Source organism: Neodothiora populina, assembly GCF_041146345.1.
Source record: "Neodothiora populina strain CPC 39397 chromosome Unknown canker_contig_5, whole genome shotgun sequence".
Lineage (NCBI taxonomy): Eukaryota > Fungi > Ascomycota > Dothideomycetes > Dothideales > Dothioraceae > Neodothiora > Neodothiora populina.
The window spans coordinates 563,733-582,341 of record NW_027191405.1 but is presented as its reverse complement, the minus strand read 5'-3'; the positions used below and the strand labels follow the sequence as shown (position 1 = coordinate 582,341).

At 51.4% G+C, this 18,609-nt stretch overlaps 7 protein-coding genes across 7 annotated transcripts; 2 read left to right on the top strand and 5 right to left on the bottom strand.

Annotated features, from left to right (window-relative positions):
• Positions 1-387: 387 nt before the first annotated feature.
• AAFC00_005185 (uncharacterized protein) lies at positions 388-3,091 on the top strand (the record flags this gene model as incomplete). Its single annotated transcript, XM_069344931.1, has 4 exons — positions 388-544; positions 650-717; positions 775-906; positions 962-3,091. 4 exons carry the CDS (start codon positions 388-390, stop codon positions 3,089-3,091), a joined length of 2,487 nt encoding a protein of 828 aa, XP_069202762.1.
• A 774-nt stretch (positions 3,092-3,865) lies between these two features.
• AAFC00_005184 (uncharacterized protein) lies at positions 3,866-5,443 on the bottom strand (the record flags this gene model as incomplete). The annotated part of the gene is made up of 2 exons (XM_069344930.1): positions 3,866-4,716; positions 4,774-5,443. The coding sequence occupies 2 exons, from the start codon at positions 5,441-5,443 to the stop codon at positions 3,866-3,868; spliced, it is 1,521 nt and encodes a 506-aa protein (XP_069202761.1).
• Positions 5,444-7,030: 1,587 nt separating this feature from the next.
• AAFC00_005183 (uncharacterized protein) lies at positions 7,031-8,624 on the bottom strand (the record flags this gene model as incomplete). The annotated part of the gene is made up of 4 exons (XM_069344929.1): positions 7,031-7,135; positions 7,200-7,849; positions 7,910-8,111; positions 8,424-8,624. The coding sequence occupies 4 exons, from the start codon at positions 8,622-8,624 to the stop codon at positions 7,031-7,033; spliced, it is 1,158 nt and encodes a 385-aa protein (XP_069202760.1).
• A 319-nt stretch (positions 8,625-8,943) lies between these two features.
• On the top strand, positions 8,944-9,744 carry AAFC00_005182 (uncharacterized protein; the record flags this gene model as incomplete). Its single annotated transcript, XM_069344928.1, has 4 exons — positions 8,944-8,963; positions 9,023-9,250; positions 9,357-9,489; positions 9,649-9,744. The coding sequence occupies 4 exons, from the start codon at positions 8,944-8,946 to the stop codon at positions 9,742-9,744; spliced, it is 477 nt and encodes a 158-aa protein (XP_069202759.1).
• A 529-nt stretch (positions 9,745-10,273) lies between these two features.
• AAFC00_005181 (uncharacterized protein) lies at positions 10,274-12,119 on the bottom strand (the record flags this gene model as incomplete). The annotated part of the gene is made up of 5 exons (XM_069344927.1): positions 10,274-11,116; positions 11,187-11,546; positions 11,692-11,775; positions 11,873-11,928; positions 12,065-12,119. The coding sequence occupies 5 exons, from the start codon at positions 12,117-12,119 to the stop codon at positions 10,274-10,276; spliced, it is 1,398 nt and encodes a 465-aa protein (XP_069202758.1).
• Positions 12,120-13,705: 1,586 nt separating this feature from the next.
• Positions 13,706-15,489, bottom strand: AAFC00_005180 (uncharacterized protein; the record flags this gene model as incomplete). Its single annotated transcript, XM_069344925.1, has 4 exons — positions 13,706-14,642; positions 14,697-15,090; positions 15,144-15,310; positions 15,365-15,489. 4 exons carry the CDS (start codon positions 15,487-15,489, stop codon positions 13,706-13,708), a joined length of 1,623 nt encoding a protein of 540 aa, XP_069202757.1.
• Positions 15,490-16,988: 1,499 nt separating this feature from the next.
• Positions 16,989-18,015, bottom strand: AAFC00_005179 (uncharacterized protein; the record flags this gene model as incomplete). The annotated part of the gene is made up of 2 exons (XM_069344924.1): positions 16,989-17,891; positions 17,950-18,015. 2 exons carry the CDS (start codon positions 18,013-18,015, stop codon positions 16,989-16,991), a joined length of 969 nt encoding a protein of 322 aa, XP_069202756.1.
• Between the last annotated feature and the right edge of the window lie 594 nt (positions 18,016-18,609).

Genomic DNA, 18,609 nt, shown 5'->3' with positions numbered 1-18,609 from the left:
GGAGTCAGGAGGCAATTGTATAGATATCAGCCATGAGTTGAGCTGGACATCTGTAAAGCCCGGCGAAATGCTTTTGCACCCATTTACGTGATCTTGTGCCCGTTTTCTGTTTCTGTGACTTTGACCCTCCACGTGTACCGTGAATACCTTGGTTTTGTGACTCACTCTTGCCAGAAAGCAAATTTCAATTCTAGCCATGTCATTGTATTTGATGTCTCATTAAAGCATCAAAAACGCCTCGAGCATCCAATCTTCAACTCTCTCCGACCTTGACCAAAGCCGGTCCCCCCCCCCCCCCACCTCCATTCCACCGCCGCCAGCCGGACCATTGAAATCCCCACCCCAAATGCACCACCCGTCCGCCGAAGACCACAACACAAAACAATAATGCAACCAGACATAGCACGCTTACATCTAGACGACAGCGTGCACGAACCCACGGAATATGTGACAGATGCCTTGTCGTTGCCACCGCCCCCGTTTTACTCGAGCAATCAACCTCGCGCTGTGGACATTACTGAGGCGTTCACGAGGGCTTCTGCAGGTGTGACGATCTTTTTCTTTTTGTTTACTATCACCATTTCTGCGAGAAGCATAATACTTATACTTGGTGCTGTTGAAAAGCTGACCTGTGTGTACCGTGAACAAGATCTCGTTCAAGGCCAGCTGATCAAAGATGACTTCTTTACTCTGTTCGAGTCGGTCGGGGCTCTGGAGGTTAGTATTCTTTTTGTTTTCTTGTCGTGCCTTGGTATGTACTAATTTGATTATCAGATCATGGACCCCAAGATGGACAGTGGATTCATGATGCCCGAAAAGGATGCGGCCGTCGACAACTTCGATCCATTGACTCCTATGCTCCCGGAAGAGATTCTCGGTATCATGGATCAGATGCTGTGTTATGAAGTAAGTTACAATTCCCATGTTTCAGTGGTAGTTTTGGAGCTGATCGAAATCAAAGATGGCATGGCACGACGGCTATCCGCTGTCGCAGACGCTGTTTACGTCTCTGCATCTGAACTCGATCACTCCACAGGAGTACAAGCCGCTGGAACGAGTGGTGTTCAAAGCCAGGACCAAGAGAGAGCCGGATCTTCTGATCAGCGATGTCATGCGCGCCTTTTGTCTTGCATTGCTGAAGTCTTGCGATTCCGTCATCGCGGATGTGCTTAGCGAGCACTTTTACGAAGAAGAGGACTTTGTGACGCAGACGTTCACTCAGTATCTTCTAAGTGATATTGAGAATGGCGCCATTATCGAGGTCATCGATGAAGCCTCGGAGACGCTCTCTACGCTTGAGCTGTCTGCTGATCTGAAAGAAGCATTCAGCGCACGTCTTGAGCTCCGCAAATTGATGCTTCAAGCCATGCAGAACCTCAGTCCGGCCTACCATGCGGAGAAGACGCGATTGTGGAAAGCTGTACAGGAAGTTCTCGTCAAAGTCAACGCGACCACCGGCTTAGGAAAACCCGTCCCTGCGGTGTTTTCAGAGCGAGTACAGAGACATCTGGCCAGCAACGCTCCGCCTCGACCGACGATTCACATCACATGGGAAGAGGCATACCCGAAACTGACCAAGCTATGCGCCGACAACATTGAAGCGTATCGTCTCTGCACCGTCCACGAGCCCAGTCCATCGAACATCTTTCGGTTCGTCAGCGACTATTCGGCTCGCACGCCTCAGCCTGGCACCTACGCCCGCAGTATTCTTCAAGGCATCCTGTTCAAAGAATCGCGTTTCGCAGCAAGTATCGACCACATTGATATTCTCGTCACTGACATCCGCGAACTGGTCCTGGCGGGCGACGCTATACTGGATCCCAGAAACTGGGAGATCGAACTGCCGAGCGATCCGCGACATCAAGTGGCACGGAAGATCGACGAGTTCATGTCGAAGGCGCTCGACGAGTATCTCAACATCCCTCGCATGCTTTCTCAGAATCGATGTCGTGTGCGGCGAACTCTGAACCAGAGTCTGGCGATTTTGGACTCGTTACAGGCGGAAGCAGAGATCATCGATGCAGAGATCCACGCGATCATCGACGATGCATCCGCCATGGCAGCAGCACATACAGCAACATCAACACCCTCACCAACAACGACATTCGTCAGCCAGATCGAGCCGCTGCAGTTTTACGCACTGTCAGCATGGACCTACAACCACAAGCTGGTCATGGCCGAGACCACAATCCACCTGGGCTTCGAAACAGAAGTCTATCTCCCAGACGAACACGCCTCAATGTACGCCTTCCTCTCATGGCTATCCGAGACGCGCCAAGAACACCTGAGCCACATCGACTTTTTCGCCCTGCGCCGCGCCGAACGCCTGTCAACGCTCAGTTTCCCAGCATCCCAGCGCGCCGAGCAAGAATCCCTCGCGCACGAAATCGCGCTCTCACGCTCGAAACTCAGCATCCAGCTGACGCGCGCAAAGATAAGCAAGAACCTGTCAGCGGCGCTATCGACGCTCTACGCACTGCTCGCCACTCTGTCACTCGTGCCCTTTTCTCCTTCTTCACCCACTGCGCAACAGCAACAGCCCCAGCCCCAGCAAGCAAAACACAAATACAGCACGCCCTCATCCCGCCACGAGCTACGCATGAAACCCTTCCTGACCCTCGGCACGCCCTCGCCTCTCCCATCCTCCTCAGCTCTAGAGTCCAAAACCTCTTTCCGTCCAACCCGCTCCATCGCCTCCATCCTCGCAGGCATAGAAAACAGCCTCAAAATGGTCAAGGCCGATTTATCGCTTCTGAAACCTTCGGCCACGGGAAGCGTCTACGCGGCCGTGACGCCCGAGTCGGGCGCGTTCGTCGGCTGTGAGGACAGCTGGGCGCTGGAGGTCAGGGGGTGTTTGGCGAGTTCCGTCGCGGTCGGCGTCGTTGTTGCGGGGCTTAGGGGCGTGTGCAATGCCGTTAGGGTCAGGGATGTCAAGGATCTTGACTCTTCTGCTCAGGAAGCGGAGGGAGTGGCAGTAGGAAAAACGAAACGCGAAGAGCTAAAGTCGAGAATCGAGAGCGTCGACTTGCCTGTCCCCGAAAGGAGGTGGTGCAAAGGCTGGGTCGTGCCTCGCCTCGTCGTCAGGAAATAGGGAGCTGGCAAGAGGAAACGACAGGATGCAGACTTGTGATAGTAAAGACTGCGGCTCTGGCTCTTCTGCCTTCTTGATTAAGAGTAAACTATAAAAAGGGAAGAGAAGACAGGCAAAGGAGACAGAAACAGCTGATTGCAGGAAGTGTCGACCTATTTGATCTTAGAAAAAGGGGTAGTGCAAAAGGTAGATCGTGCCTCGACTCGTCGTCAGGAAATAGAGGAAACATCACAGTCTGGGACAAAGATAATTCATGAGCTGGGAGAGAAACGAATATACCTTAGCTAGTGAGAGAGAGAGAGAGAGAGGGCAAGTACACGCCGGGGCAGGAACGAGTACAGTCACGGAGAACTACCGTAGGCTACACCCTGAAAGAGAGAGATGGACAAGAAATAGAAAACAAGACCATAGAAAACAAAGAAGAATAAGCAAACGGACAAAAAGTACATGACAAACGGAAATCATACATACGTACATTATTATACTGTCCAGATATCAAGATATCAGACTCATCTTCTGTATCACTTTGGTTCGTGAGCATAGACATTATCATGAAGAAGATAATCGTTTTAGACTCGAGCTATAGCCAGGTATCTTCGATGCCGCAATTGATCCATCGCCTTTGCTCTTCTTCGAAGCACAAATCGTCAACTTCGAGTGGGCTGTAACACAGACAAGCAAGAAAACATCAAAGGAAAATGAGAAAGTCGCAGAGGAGAAGAAGAGCACATGTTGATGAACTACTCTAGAAGCAGGAAAAAGAAACGAAAAAGACTACCGTCTTCTTCCCCCTCCTCCCAACTTCTTGAACATCTCGTCTCCAGCCCTGGCGCCCAACCTCCTCGACGCTGAACCAGGCGGGCCCTGACCAGCCAGAATGGTCTCCGTGTTGGACCTCGGCACAATGGTATAAGTGCCCAGACCGCCCATGACTCTCGCTCTGTTGCCGGCCATGGGGATCTCGAGGGCCTTTTTGCGGGCGGCGGCTGCTCTGGCGGCCTTGTCTGCTGCGCTGAGACCCTGTGCGCCTGCTCTCTGGGATTGGGATTGAGACTGGGCGAAAGCGACAGGGTCATAGTCTGCCTCTTGGAATTCGCGTTTGCGGTAGTCGTCTGTGCGTTTGAGGATGGGACGGGTCCATTCGCCGACCAGACGTTCGGCCTGACGCTTGATGCTCTGCTCTGCTTTTGGCGATCTGGTGTAAAAGTGAACGACCTTGCCGATTCCCGAGGCGACGAGTGCGTCCTTGGTGATGGGCAGCTTGGCCAGACACGAGAAGAGGTCGCGTTGGATGTTGTAGGCTGGCAGGGAGCCGTCGTTCAGGGGCTCGAGAAAGAAACGCACGGCTTCGAGCAAGTTGATGTCGGGATCGACGAGGGCTTGCTGCAGCGTGTTGCGGTTGAGCAGAGCGACGACTTCGGGCAGGAGTTGCAGCTTCTGCATGGCGGGTCTGTTGGCGTCGCGGGCCTGAGTGTCGGCCTGGGCGGCTTCAGCCATACGACGACGCATGTCTTCGAGTTCGGCGTCGGCCGAGGCTTCGAGATCGATGCCAGCCTTGCGCGAACGCGAAGACTTTGGTTTGGCGAGGGCGGCGTCGAGGAGACGAGAGAATTCTTTCTTGCGGCCTGTTTATCGTGTTAGTTGATTGTTGAATAAGAAGGGAAAACAACAAAAAAACTCACGCTCTTCGGGAGTCAGCAATGAATCCCTCTCGACACTCGGCGTTCTCTTTCTCCGTCTGGTCTCTCCTCCTTCCTCCGCAGTGCCTCTCTTTCTTCTCCTCCTGCCGCCATCGGCTCCATCAGCAGCAGACGCGTCAAAGTCATCCTCTCCCTCCTCGACCCTCTTCTTGCTTCTCTTGGGCTTCTCTCGTCGTCCTTCCTTTCTCTTCCTCTTCTTCTCACCACCCTCGCCCTCAGTGCCATCTCTCTTCCTCTTGTGCTTGCCCAGCAAAGCGACACCATTGGCGTCGACGACACGGGGTCTCTCCTCGATGGCGATGGCGTTGGGATCAAAGTCGTCGAACTGGGCCTCGTCGACCTCGGACAGAGCATCGCTGTCGTCTGCGCGCAGGTCATCATCGTCGTCGTTGTCGTCGTTGTCGTCGTTGTTGAGCTGGTCGTCTTTGTCGTTGTCGACCATATCATCATCGGGATCGTCGCGGGCAGGGACGTCGGGCGCCGTGTCTTCTGTGGCTTCCTGGTCTTGATGGGGGTCGGCGAACGGAGGGTTCAGAGAGGCGGACTCCTCTTCGACTTCGGGTGCGAGGGGGTCCTGCGGGTCGGCGTTGCTTTCTGGCAGGGCGACGTCTTCTGCTGCAGGCGGGCTGTTGGCGCCCTCGAGGTCTTCCATTCTGTTGATGGCTGGCGAAGGAGTTGTGGTTGTTGCGGTAGAAGAGAAGGAGATGAAGAGAGAGAGAGAGAGAGAGAGAGAGAGAGATGGATTAGTTAGATGGCGCGCGTTGCAACAGCAGGAAGGTACGGCGAGCTCCTGCTTCTTTTCGCTTGCTCTGGATCACAAGAAGTGAAGCTGCGACAAGAGATGAAATAAGCGACAAGAGTAAAGCAGAGATTTATTGTGCTTGAGTAGATGGATGATATCAGCTCAATTATCAATAGTAACTAACCAATCAATCAATCAACCACTTCCACAGTGAGCGGAAGACAAGAACGAACGTCTGTTACTTCTGGCTGTCTACCGACATTCGCCCGTATGCATCAGACTTGCACAAGTATTATGCACCCACCTAGAGAAGAAGACGTCCGTGCGCCTTCCACCCAGCGTCACTCGTTTGTTTCCGTCACTCACTCACGCTCTTCCAGTCTGCAGCAGCAAGAAAGTGAGCATCACTACTCGATATATTATTCTACAACAACAACCACAAAACCCACCCATAACACCCACAAGGCCTCATCAAAATGTTCATGCGTACGTTCCCCCCCCCCCCCCCCCCCCCCCCCCAAAAAAAAAACAAAAAAAACAAAAACAAAAAAAAAACCACCAAAGCCACAGTCAAGAGAGAAAGAGGAAAGAACCTAACAGAGAAACACAGCACCGCAGCAAGCCAGCCCGGCCGAGATCAAGGCCCAGGAGCAAGCCGCCAACCGCACCGTCAAGGAGACCATCGCCACTTGCATCTTGCTGTATCTGTGTATGTCTCTTCTTTCTTTGCCTCTTTCCCTTACTTTCTTTACTTGTGGACCATCTAGCCTGGGGACCACTTGAGAAAGACTATGCGCCGAGTCTCCCTTTTCTTTTTCTTGAGCGGGTCGAAATGCAGCCGGAGATGATGCGCTTGAGAAGAACTACGGAGAGAGGAATCAAGCTGACTGAAGTAACAGCGCCTTTCGCCGTCGAGTACGTCAGGAAACTCATCTAAGTGTATCGGGATGTAACCGGGAAGATTCATGGATGAATGGAGAGGAGGGGAAAGTACGACAAAGCCTGGGAACAGAAGAACGACATGAAAACCGCGATGATCAAGGAGCTGTCTGCATTGAGCCTGAGCTAAATCTCGGGCGAGGAGAGAATAGGGAGGGAGTCGAGGATTGGGTCACAGCCGGGTCAGACTGGAAGATCATGTGTATTTCTTCCGCCGCCGGATCTGAAAAGAAAGAGAGGAAAAAGCAACAAAGACTTGGAAAAAGAGAGCTTCTGGCACGAAAGTGTCGAGTAGCAGTGGTCGAAAGGCTACGATCATTGACGGATGCGTACATGTATCGCGCATGGGTGGTTGTATGATTACCGTCATTGTCATATTGTAACAACAGCATGCAAGAACAAGAATACCAAAAATGGATATATGTTCAAAACATACACACGACTGGGAATGAAAAGCCAGAAGCATGGTTTTACATTAAGCTCGTGTTCTTCTTTATTCTGACCTTTATCGATTCACTTCTCCATCCTCTCCTCCTGATATCAGTGACTCGAAGTCTTTCAAGTGCTGGGTTTGCTGGCCGCCGCCCATTCCTCGTACTCTCCCTTGACCTGCTCGAGTTCTTTCTTGAGGTGCACGAGCTGGGCGTCGTAGTCGGTCAATATCTGTTGGTTTCTCTCGCATTAGGCTCACTTTCGACCTGACCTGTATAGAAAAGCAAAAACTCACCTTCTTCGTCTTCTTCAGCACCTCCTCATCCAGCCCGTTGTCGCCATCCATCTGTCTGCCCAGCTTCTCGCTCTCCTCGCTCAACCACCGGCTCCGCTCGCGCAAGGCGACCATGCGCGCCCAGATCTCTTCCTCGCGGCCCGCAAACGCCGGGTCAAACACACTCTTCTCCAGCTTCGCCAGCTTCTTCTTCAGCTCTTCCTCGACTCCGTCCAGCACGAACCCTCTCGAGCTCAGCACTTGCGCCTTGATCGCCAGCGCCAGACATCGCTGGCTGAGTCCCACATGTCGTCTCTTCGCCTCAGCTGCGCGCACAGATAACACCAACTCGTGCTTCTCCATCATCGCACCCAAGGAATTGTTCATCTCGTGTAGTCTCAGCTGCAGCTGCTTGACCGCTTCGACTTGCATCTGCAGACGCGAACCGAGCTGTTGGAACCCTCGCGCGAGTACGGGCACGGCGCCCTCGAATGGTTTGTTGCGCAGCGCTTCTTCCCAGCTGCGCTCGTCGGCGTCGGCGGGCATGCTGACGAAGGGCGCGCGCTCTGGTGGGACGGAAACGTAAAAGTAGTGGTTCATCGAGCATGCTGGGTTTTCCGGTGTCCATTTTCGAAGGATCAGCTCCATTTGTTCAGGGATGGATTTTTGTTCTGCGCAAGACTGTCGTTAGTATCATCGGAGTCAGTGATGCCATAGGAAAGCAAGCTTACGAGGGGGCAGCATCTCAGAGCGGTTGAAACCAATCGCGGACTGAGAGAAGCTCTGCGGCGGCGCAGCACCTAATAACGACGAGCCGAGAGAGTTTGCATTGTTCTGCGTGAGGCTCTGTCCGAAACTAGAGAAGAGCGAGGGCTGTTGTTGCAGCTGCGCATTCGACTGCTGCTGTTGCGCCTGTTGTAGTTGCTGCCGAATCTGTCTTAGTTGGATGGACTGTAGAATAGATTCTGTCGCAAAGGGACCGAAACTGCTCATGTTTGCCTTGAACATGGTCGCGGGCGAAAGAATGCATCCACCGTGCAAGAACAAAAAGTGGTCGTCGTAGCTGTAAAAGACACGCGCAATATGCAAGGGAGAGTATTAGAGATATCGTACCTGCGGTTGTTGGTTCTGCATGAATCAAATCAGCAAGGGATCTCTTACTTTTACCGTGACTGGCTATGTTTCATATGTGGAATGCGGAAAGGTCATGGGAGCAAACGCTCTGCTCGGTTTATTGGCACATACCTGTTGTTGTTGCTGCTGCTGTTGCTGCTGTGGCTGATTATTCATCGTACTGCCGAATAGACTAGGTTTTGCTTGTTGTTGTTGTTGTTGTTGTTGCTGGTTATCATTATTGTTGTTTCCCAAGCCACCGCCAAACAGCGAAGACGAGCCAGTGTTTTGTTGCTGGGTGGTCGACTGACCCAGATTGCCAAAGAGAGACATGACGAGACAATCAAGCCGCTATGGATACAAACAGTGTCGTGAAAATGTTTGTTTGAATTTCACCAATAGCTCATGGACACTAGTACTCTGTACTCTGTATATCAAAACGCGTGAGAAGCGAGAAATGGCGTCTCTCTTTCCCGCTGTTCCTTCCCCGAAAGCTGCGCAGCCAATCGGGAAGCTGCCGAGTCGGCTTGCTCGACATTCCCAGCTTGGAAGGCACGCTTCCACCGGCTTGAGTCTTAGAGTGTGCCTCATACCATTACTGTACAGTAGACCGGAGCAGTCCGTTGTATTTGACTCAGCACAACAACACATCATGTCTGCCAGGCAACCCAGGTATCGCGTCCCGCCTTCTGGTCTTTTCATACACAGACTCTGACATGCAACAACAACAGATTCAACCAGCAGGTCCTCATCGACACAACTCCCCTCCCGGACGACATTCCCAAAGTCCAAGAGATCGGTGCCTCGTCCGCTCCTTTGCTGTCTGCTTCCTTTTTCATTGGCGCACGATGCAAGCCTTACAACGATGACTACATGATGTGCAAGACCGACGCCAATGGCCGAGGCGAAGTCGACTGCATGAAGGAGGGTCGCAAGGTCACAAGATGCGCAACGAGCGTGTACGTCTTTTTCTTTTTCTTTTGTTTCTCTCGCCTTACTCGAGCCACCGGAGACACTGTTATGGTTCACGACAGGCACGATTGACTGATCAACTGGGAAAAATAGATTGAGCGACATTGACAAGCACTGCTTGACCGAGTTCAGGAAACACTGGGAGTGCCTCGACAACAACAACCAACAGCTATGGCAGTGCAGACGATTCGAGAGACCTCTGAACAAGTGTGTCTTTGACAGCCTGGTATGCCTTTCTTTTCTTCGATTTGTCTACAACCAAAGAGTCGAATTGAGCGACCCCCAATCTCTGTCCAAACATACCCTCATCATCCATCCGGCCCACCTTCTATACCCACTGATTCCCTCGGGAAGACCATAAGACTGACAAGTGATTGAAACACAGAAACTGGAAAAAGTCATCCCAGGCACACCGGCGGGCGAGACCCCTGTGCACGAGCGCAAGAGAAACACCTACGCTCACCACAAGAGCTTGACCTAGATAAAACCCTATCGTCACATGTTTATTATATATTTTCTTTTCCCTCCTTATTCACCACCCCAACTCGCCATCGCAGCCCGTCAGTAAGCAGATGGCTTTGATGAGAAAACAGAAACATGCGGATGGAGATCGCTTGTATGATGTCAAGTCTTACTCCGCTGCTCGCGCTATCGTCCTGATTCGCTGCTTCTGCTTCTACTTATCAGCGTGTGAACTCTAAAAGAAGTAACGTGAGACTCTTCGTGTGCCGTGAGAAGTAGCAAAGTAAGTGATTAGTTCGACTACAACAACTGTTCGGATGTTGAATTGGTTATAAGGTTCACATCCGTCTTTCTCACACATTTGCCTGCTTTCTCGGTCTAGTCACACATGAAAGAGTGCGAGTGGCGCATGCTTCGTATCGTTTTCATTTTCCACTTATCTCCTTGCCGACAGATAGTCGATTGGAACACCCCTCCGTCGAACATATCCCCCTTGCGAAAGCACACAGACATAACAAGACATGGTAGCAACAAGAAACAAACTGCCACTACAAAACAGCCTTGGTCGGCGCATTAGTATCCCCCGTAACCTCAGCATTACCCTGTTTCCCCTCATCACTACCATTCTTCAACAGCTCTCCCGCCTTTTCGAAAGCCTGCTTGAAATCGCAAATGATATCATCGATATGTTCAGTGCCGACAGAGATCCTAATCAAGTCCTCCGTGACGCCCGACGAGATCTTCTCCTCGTCGCTCAATTGCTCGTGCGTCGTCGTCCACGGGTGAATGGCTAACGTCTTCGAGTCGCCGACGTTGGCGAGGTTGGATATCAGCTTGAAGTTATCCACCACCTGAGATCCGGCTTCGGGTGAGGTGCTCTTGACGCCAAAAGACAAGACGCCGCCGTAGCCTCGGGGTAGGTATTTGGTCGCTAGCTCGTGGCTTGGATGCGAGGATAGACCTGGGTAGCTCACCCATGCCACGTTTTTATTGCTCTCTAGCCACTTCGCCAGGGTCATAGCATTAGTTGCGTGGCGCTCGCATCGCAGCGACAGAGTCTCGAGGCCTATCAACAACTGCTGCGCCGCAAATGGATTGAGCGTGCAACCAGAGTCTCTGAGGATCTCGACGCGAAGGCGTATAGCGAGTGTCAATTTGCCGAACGTATCCCAGAACTTGAGGCCGTGGTAGCCGTCTGACGGCTCGGACATCTGAGGGAAGCGTTTGCGCGCTTCGGGGGTGCCCCAGTCGAAGTTGCCGGAGTCGATCACTACGCCGCCCAAAGTCGTGCCGTGGCCGCCTATCCATTTTGTTGCGCTGTGCACTACGATGTCTACTCCGTGAGAGATTGGTCGGCAGAAGTAGCCGCCTGCTCCGAAGGTGTTGTCGACCTTGAAGATAGAGATGTATGTTAGAAATGACAAAGGCAAGGAAGGTTGATGAAAAGATGAAGAGACTCACGATCACAGGTATGCCAGCTTCATGAGCGACCTTGACAATACCCTCGAAGTCAGGAACATTATATTTTGGATTGCCAATACTCTCCAAATAGATCGCCTTGGTCTTCTCGTCAATCAACGGCTTGAAGTCCTCGGCTTTGTCTCCAGACACGAATTTCGTGTGAACGCCCAGTCGAGGAAAGAAGACCTTGAGTTGGTTGTACGTGCCGCCGTAGAGGTTGGAAGTGGCGATTATGTTGTCACCGGCGTGTGCGAGGGCGGCAATGGCCATGAATTGAGCGGATTGTCCTGATGATGCTGCTACCGCTGCTACTCCGCCTTCTAGCGCTGCCATGCGCTTCTCGAACACATCTACGGTTGGCTACAATGGTCCTGGTGTCAGCCTGTTGTTTCATAGATATAGTATGTCTTTTCTGCTTTCCGATTGGCCATTTGATTCCTTCCTCTGCAGTAATCTTCCCATGTAGTCCTTTACGGTGGATCGGCTGGGTCTGGCAGACACTCACATTCATAAGTCGTGTATAGATATTCCCAAACTCCTTGAGACCGAACAGTCTGGCGCCATGCGCCGAATCATTGAAGACATAGGACTGGAAAAGAACATCACTTAGCCAATGTCACTCCCAGAAAGTATCGTTTTTCTTCCACAAGGTAGAATAGGCGCATTCTTGTGATTCTCGAACATACAGTAGTCGCATAAATCGGCACCGCTCTCGAATTAGTCGTAGGATCCGGTACAGCGCCTGAAACGAGACAATGCAAGTCAGCATCAAGTACTTTGTATTTGACTTTTCGCAAGCGAAACTCTTTTCCTCATATGAGGGAGAAGCAAGAGGACAAGAGTAGGCGCGGAAGTGCGGGGTTGAAACTTTACAGTACCTGCGTGAAGCTGGAGTGTTTCGAAGCGCTGGGCTACCTCTTCGTCTGCGCCCATTGTGAATGAGTCTTGCAGTATTCGGGTGGTTGTCTTTTCGATGTACGTGAGCCTGTGTGATCCAATGTCAGTTATACGTAGAACAAGTAAAAGAGCGCATAAAAAAGCGCGGCACAGGCACGAGACTCACTGTGGTTGAAGCCGAGTATGTCACATAAACCTCCCACGTAGTAGTATGCAAGTCAACAAAGAAGAAGCAAAGGAAAGAAAAGGGACAAGAACACAAGATAAACAAAAGAGTCATGCCTCCTACCACATCTACAAAGATGACCCATCCCTACCCATCTAGTCATACCTTACCGACCTAAACCTCCCCGCGCGCATACCTTACCTCATGCAGCGCCGACAATCGCAACAAGCAAAGCACGCAAGCAGGACCATAAATGATCTACTCTGCACTTCCGCGCTCCTCTCACGCAACTCACGGGATGCAGAAAAGCCAAAAAGCCACAGCACTTTCCCTCATCAGTAAGCCTAGGTTAATGCCCCTCGTAGGCCACGCGATGCTACAGTAGAAAATACACAAGCTCGCGCTTATGTCCTTCTAAACCCCGCTGTCTAGTGGGTGCGGGGATATGGATGTGGCATGCTGGGTATGATGCAGACCGTGACTGCGCGTGGCTGCTGGCTTTGGGTTGGCGGATTGCGTGCTATTGCGATTTTTTTCTTGGGTCTTGTGGGTTTGCTTACATGGACAATTCACGCTGTTTTATAGTCAATGTGAGCCGCTGAGTACAGAGAACCTCGGAGGCTAGAAGGGCAAGTGTAAGGGTTTCGGCCGCCAGGTTCTCGTGGTAGGTACTAGAAGTGAGAATGATCAAGCTCCAGTAATGCTGTATTCATATACCAGATCTTTGACCTCTGTTGTATATCTCGTCAGATTCTTATACAGTAGATGTTACATGCAACGATCTACAATAAAGTACCTGCAAGGAAGAATTATTCCACAGATCGCCATCATGCAACTATCCAACCTAAAGTAAATCAGTCATCTATCCTATCAGATCACATCGAGTCTGCATCTTCCCTGCGAAAACAGTCAATCTATTCGTGTCTTATGTTTTCGCACCGCAACACACCACAGATACTATGACAAACCTGAGTCAGATAGAGGCACTAATCCGGACAGTAATCCGACAATGTCATGTCACACTATCGCCTTCATCATGACTAACGGGCCGTAAAAGCTCACCTGAGCCGGGGGCGCTTATGGGAACTAGAAAACGGAAGCTCGCGACTCTCCGAATTCGGACGGTCCTTCGGTTCGGTCGATCTATCTCGGAAGAGGGAAGATCGACTTGTTCGAATGTGGATGTGTTTGCTGACTGAATCATGAAGGGCGGATAGATGAATGATTCATGTTTCTCAGGTAAGCGAGGAGAGTAGTCACTATACATGCGACTGGACGTCGAGTGAAGACAGGAAGATCAAGGGGGAAAAGGTAAAGGGTATATACAGCAGGTGGGTAAAAACGACAAGAAAAACGTGTAGGTCCTACGAAACAGAAAGTCTGTTGAACTAAAATCATGTGCATGCGGAAAAATCCTTCATCTCTTCTTTACATTGCGTACCTTTCCGTGCTCTTCTTACGCCTTAAGCTCATTCGACGGCGTCTTCTGATCCACAGAAGAATTGGTCGTGTACTTCTCGATATCCGCAATCGCTTGACCCTGCACGACGCCCACGCTCTTTGGATCTTCGATGGAGGCAACGGGAGGGCCTCGGAAGTTCTTGCGTCCGCGGATGAAGTAGTAGATCATACTGATGGTGGCGAAACCGACCAGCAGCACAGAGGCGTAGTTCATGTCTGTCTCATCCACGGGGAGCGTGACGGGCATGCAGAAGAGGATGATCGCAAGCGAGATCCAGCAGATGGTGACAATGTTGATGGCAAGGCCGAATCTGCCGAGAGAGAATGTGGAGCCCTTGACCATCTGGCGACCGCGCAACACGCTCACAAGGATTGGGATACCATAGGAACAGCTGAGACAGATGGTCGCGACACCGGTGAAGGCGTTGAATGCTGCTGTGGAGCCAAAGTAGATGAGGCCGAGCAGGCAGTCGATCACGGTCGCGAGAATAAGCGCGTTCATGGGGATGTCGAAGCGCTTGTCGACCTTGGACCACAGCCGAGATCCGGGGATGGCTCCGTCTCTGGCAAATGCATATGTGCAGCGACTCGCAGCAGTGAGCGCTCCAGTACCGGCGAAGATCAAGATACCGAGCAACAAGAAAAGAAGTCCGAAACCACCTGCAGCAGATCCGGTGACAGTCTTGAACAGAAGACCGATGGGCTGGCCGTTCGCGACGTCGAGAAGCATCTGAGGATCCGGAAGCACGAAAAGAATTGGGATCAGGTAGATGACACCGGTGAAGCCAGCTGCAGCGACAGACAAGACTATTGCCTTTGGCACCTCACGGTGCGGGTTTTGGACCTCTTCACACATGGCAGCCACCATTCCGTAACCAGTAAGAGTGTAAGCGGCCTGTAGGAGACCGACGAAGAACGCCCATCCAGCTGGCCTGTCATACAATGTCAGCGCTGTATCTAAGCCATATTGATACCACTTGACTTACCATCCGCTGCCAGAGGCATCGTAATGAGCAAAGACGTATTCGCCGCTTCGGTAGTTGTCGGACATGGTCAAGAGGGTGATCATGATGATGATGACGCTGGCACCAGTCCAGTAAATACAAACCTTGTTGATCAAGTCCAGGTATTTGGCACCGAAGATGTTGATGCACATGCAGACGAGCATGACAGCCCAGAAGCAGAGGACGGTCTGATAAGCGTTCGGCGCCCATCCGTCGTTCCAAAGACTGATTGCCGAAAGGATGAGTTGACCACCTGAGAAGTTGATACTGAGTGTTACAGTCCAGTTGCCGACTAAAGTGAGCCATCCAGTAATCCACGAAGCGATAGGAGCCCATTCCTTGGTTGAGAGCATAGCACTCCAGTAGTACACACCGCCTTGTACGAACAGATCTTAGTATTTGGAGCATATCTTTAGATGAGGAACTTACCTGCGGTGGGAAACACGGCACAGATCTCGGCCAGGGAGGCAGCAATGGACAACGAAATAAGTGATACAAGGACCCAGCCCCACAGAATAGTCACACTTTGGCCATCTGCAAGAGTGATATAAAACGTCGTCGACAAACCGAATGGTACAGCCATGATCGCAAACGACCTGCGTTGATATTAGTCTCCAGGATCTGACGCTTCTCGAACACATTCAACATACATGCCGAGTACACTCATCATACTCAGATTCCTGGGAAGCTCGGATTTATAGCCCAGTTTGGCCAAGTCGGCATCTGCGCCGACGTCGATTGAACGACTCCGGCGAGACGTGCGTTCAGCGTCCATGATATAATATGTTTCGATAGAGTCGAAGAGTATAAGAATGCACCTAAGTGTTGAGTGCGTATAGCGCTGTTAAAATGGACCAGCGACTCGGGGACCAATATCACAGTTGTCTTTGATGAGACGACTTGAGCTTAGTTGACAAAGAACAGTAGATGACTTCAGGCAGAGAGCGACGATGGTGAATTCAATTGCCTAGGTCTGATTGACTTTTTGTGACCAAGGATATGTTATATCTAGACGAAAGACACGCGACACCTGTGAACAGACAAAGCGTTCACGAAAGCCAGGAGCAATGGAAAAGGTCAGGTAGTTTACTTGTAGGTTACAGCACCACTATTTTAAGAGACCCACAGCAGGGAACGTCTAGCGATAGCAGTAGAACAACACTGATACTGTAGATCAGAGATAAGGAAACGAGAACGGCACCGTAGGTAGGCACAGACAGAGAGGGAAACGACAGCAATTGGTAAGGTTGTACATAGGTGACGAGCGCAGCAGGGCCCGGCAATAGATTGATTATGAGCAACCGAATTACATGATGGAACACTCGACGGCGGACCACGAAAATCAACCTTGCCTTACGCCTCACTCATTCAATCTAGCCCCACGACCAGAACGATAAATCATACAGGTTTACGTGGGCGTTTCCGCTGATGGCTTGGTGCCGTGGCCTTTTGCTCGCAGAAATAGAGTTCTCACCATCGGCCACTGACGGTAAAGCCGCACGTGCGTGCGCCCTCACTTTTGCAGTGTGCACAGCCGACGACGACGTGATGTGCGGGCCCCAGACTGCGAGGTGACGTTTTTACGTAAAAACCCCCGGGGTTTGAGAGTCTATTGTATATTTCAGTCATGTAATGGGTAAATTTGAGTATATCAAACAAATGTCAGTGGTGATCATATAAAACGACTCATCCAACATCAACATTGAGGATATTGGACTTCGAGTCATTGTAGCTGCTTCGCATGCTCGCAATCATCTTTCCTCTTGCGAAACACCTCTGAAGCCACTGCTGTGATAAACCTGAATCACTCGCGCGAGACCATATCGGCACGCAGCGGATTGGAAGTACCAAAGAAATGTTCCCAAGAAAACCGAATCTGTGCCGAGTGATTGTGAAAGATAGGGATGAGAGGAAGATAACAAGCATTCGACGTTACCACTCTCGCACTAATTATAGATATTAAAGATACACCAAAGGAAATGATCGCGGAAATCACTGTCAATGCTAGGGCTGAATCTAGCCAAGCAAGTCGTGCATACCTTATGGTACGAGGTACTGATTATAACGCGCTCGTGCGTGGTAGAATTAGAACCTATCTGATTGGGTAAAGAAACAACTCCATTCCTCTTCATTCTCTCCATGGAATGATTAATGCTTTGCCAGGCTGCATGGCCAAAATAGCTTTACTTTAACCTCGCCAAACTCCAAAAGGATTCCTCTCGAAACCATCGAAAAACACCAGCTTGCCATGTCTCTTGTGCATCGTGTCATTCATCAGTAGGCCCTCTGGGGTGGGACCATGTTGCCCATCTGCTGTTGCTGATGCATCTGGGAAGCTTGTTGTTGCTGCCTCAGTTGAGCGAGATCGGCGAACCATGGGTGGACGAGGGCGGCCTGGGCCGAGATGCGCAATTCGGGGCGCATTTGCAACATAGCCTGGAGCAGGGAGAGGCCGACCGGGTCGATTTGAGGTAGGATGTGGTGCAAGTCTTGGGTGTGATAGACGGTGAAGTTGGTCTTGTATTCGGGGAATTGCGAGATGCCAGGCCACGAGCGTTCCGAAGGGGTACCCATGAGACGGAAGATCTTTTGTAATTGATCTTCATTTGTGGTGCCTGGGAAAAGCGGGCGACCGGTGTACATTTCTGCCATGATGCAACCAGCGGACCAGATGTCGATCGAAGTGTTGTAAGTCCTCGAGCCAAGAAGGACGTCAGGGGCGCGGTACCACAGGGTCACGACCTCGTTGGAGAAGGTGTTTACAGGAATGCCGAATGCTCTGGCAAGACCGAAGTCGGCAAGCTTGAGCTGGCCCTTGCCGTTGATGAGGAGGTTCTGCGGCTTGAGATCACGGTGCAAGACACGGTTGTCATGGCAGAAAGCGATGCCCAGCAGCAGTTGGTACATGAAGGACTTGATGGTGACGGGATCGAGCATGCCGCGGTCGCCGCGCGAGTCCATGTATTTCTTTAGGTCCTTGTCCATGTGTTCGAAGACGAGCATGAGCTTGTTCTCGGTGTGAATAACATCGTGAAGGCGGACAATGTTCTCGTGCTTCAGCTCTTTCATCAATGAGATTTCGCGGATAGCGGTGCTGGGAGTGCCCTCTTCTGAGTCGAGATGAATCTCCTTGAGCGCGACAAACTCGCCCGTCTGGCGATTTCGACCCTTGAAGACCTGATGGAAAACGAGTCAGTAATCCCTGGCGATGTGACTATTTGCAGATGCAACGTACTGTAGCATAGGTGCCCTCTCCCAGCTTCTCCAGCTGCTGGAAGGAACTCGGGTGGCGCTTGTCCATCTGTGGTATTCTCTGGCTTCCGCCTAGACTTCGGACGCTGATTGTTGAGTCTGATCGGTTCTCAAGAGAAAGAGTGCCGACGTGGGTGGGGTGCAGGCGAGGACGGGGCGGGGCTCGGTTGGTGTAGCGGGGGTCCCAGAGGATTGAGCTTGCGGTGGTAAGGTGACTTGCGATATCGAGAGACGAAGCGGTTGAAGATCTCGTTGACAGGGGACGTGACGAGTCGTCAGGAGGGAGGGGTGAGTGCGCCGTCGTGGAGAAGAAGGGGGCGAGAGGGTGAAAGAGACCGTGGTATTGCACCAGGTCCTATTCTCCTCTGGCAGGAAATGTGGATTTTTAAGACAGAGTGACTTTTCAATGTTTGCTCAGAGTCTACAAGTACTGTGTGTCTATCGTACTCTACGGTACTGTACCGTACTGTACGAAGGCGCCGTACTGTACTGTAGATAGTAGGTACTGTACAGATACAGGGCACTAGAACGGGTACCGCGTCAGATCTGGTTTGACCCTGAGGGCGGGACTGAAGCGCAACACTAAATAAGTGAAAGTAGGGTACGGTTACAGCAAATACACTGTAGCGTATCACTGCGCGCG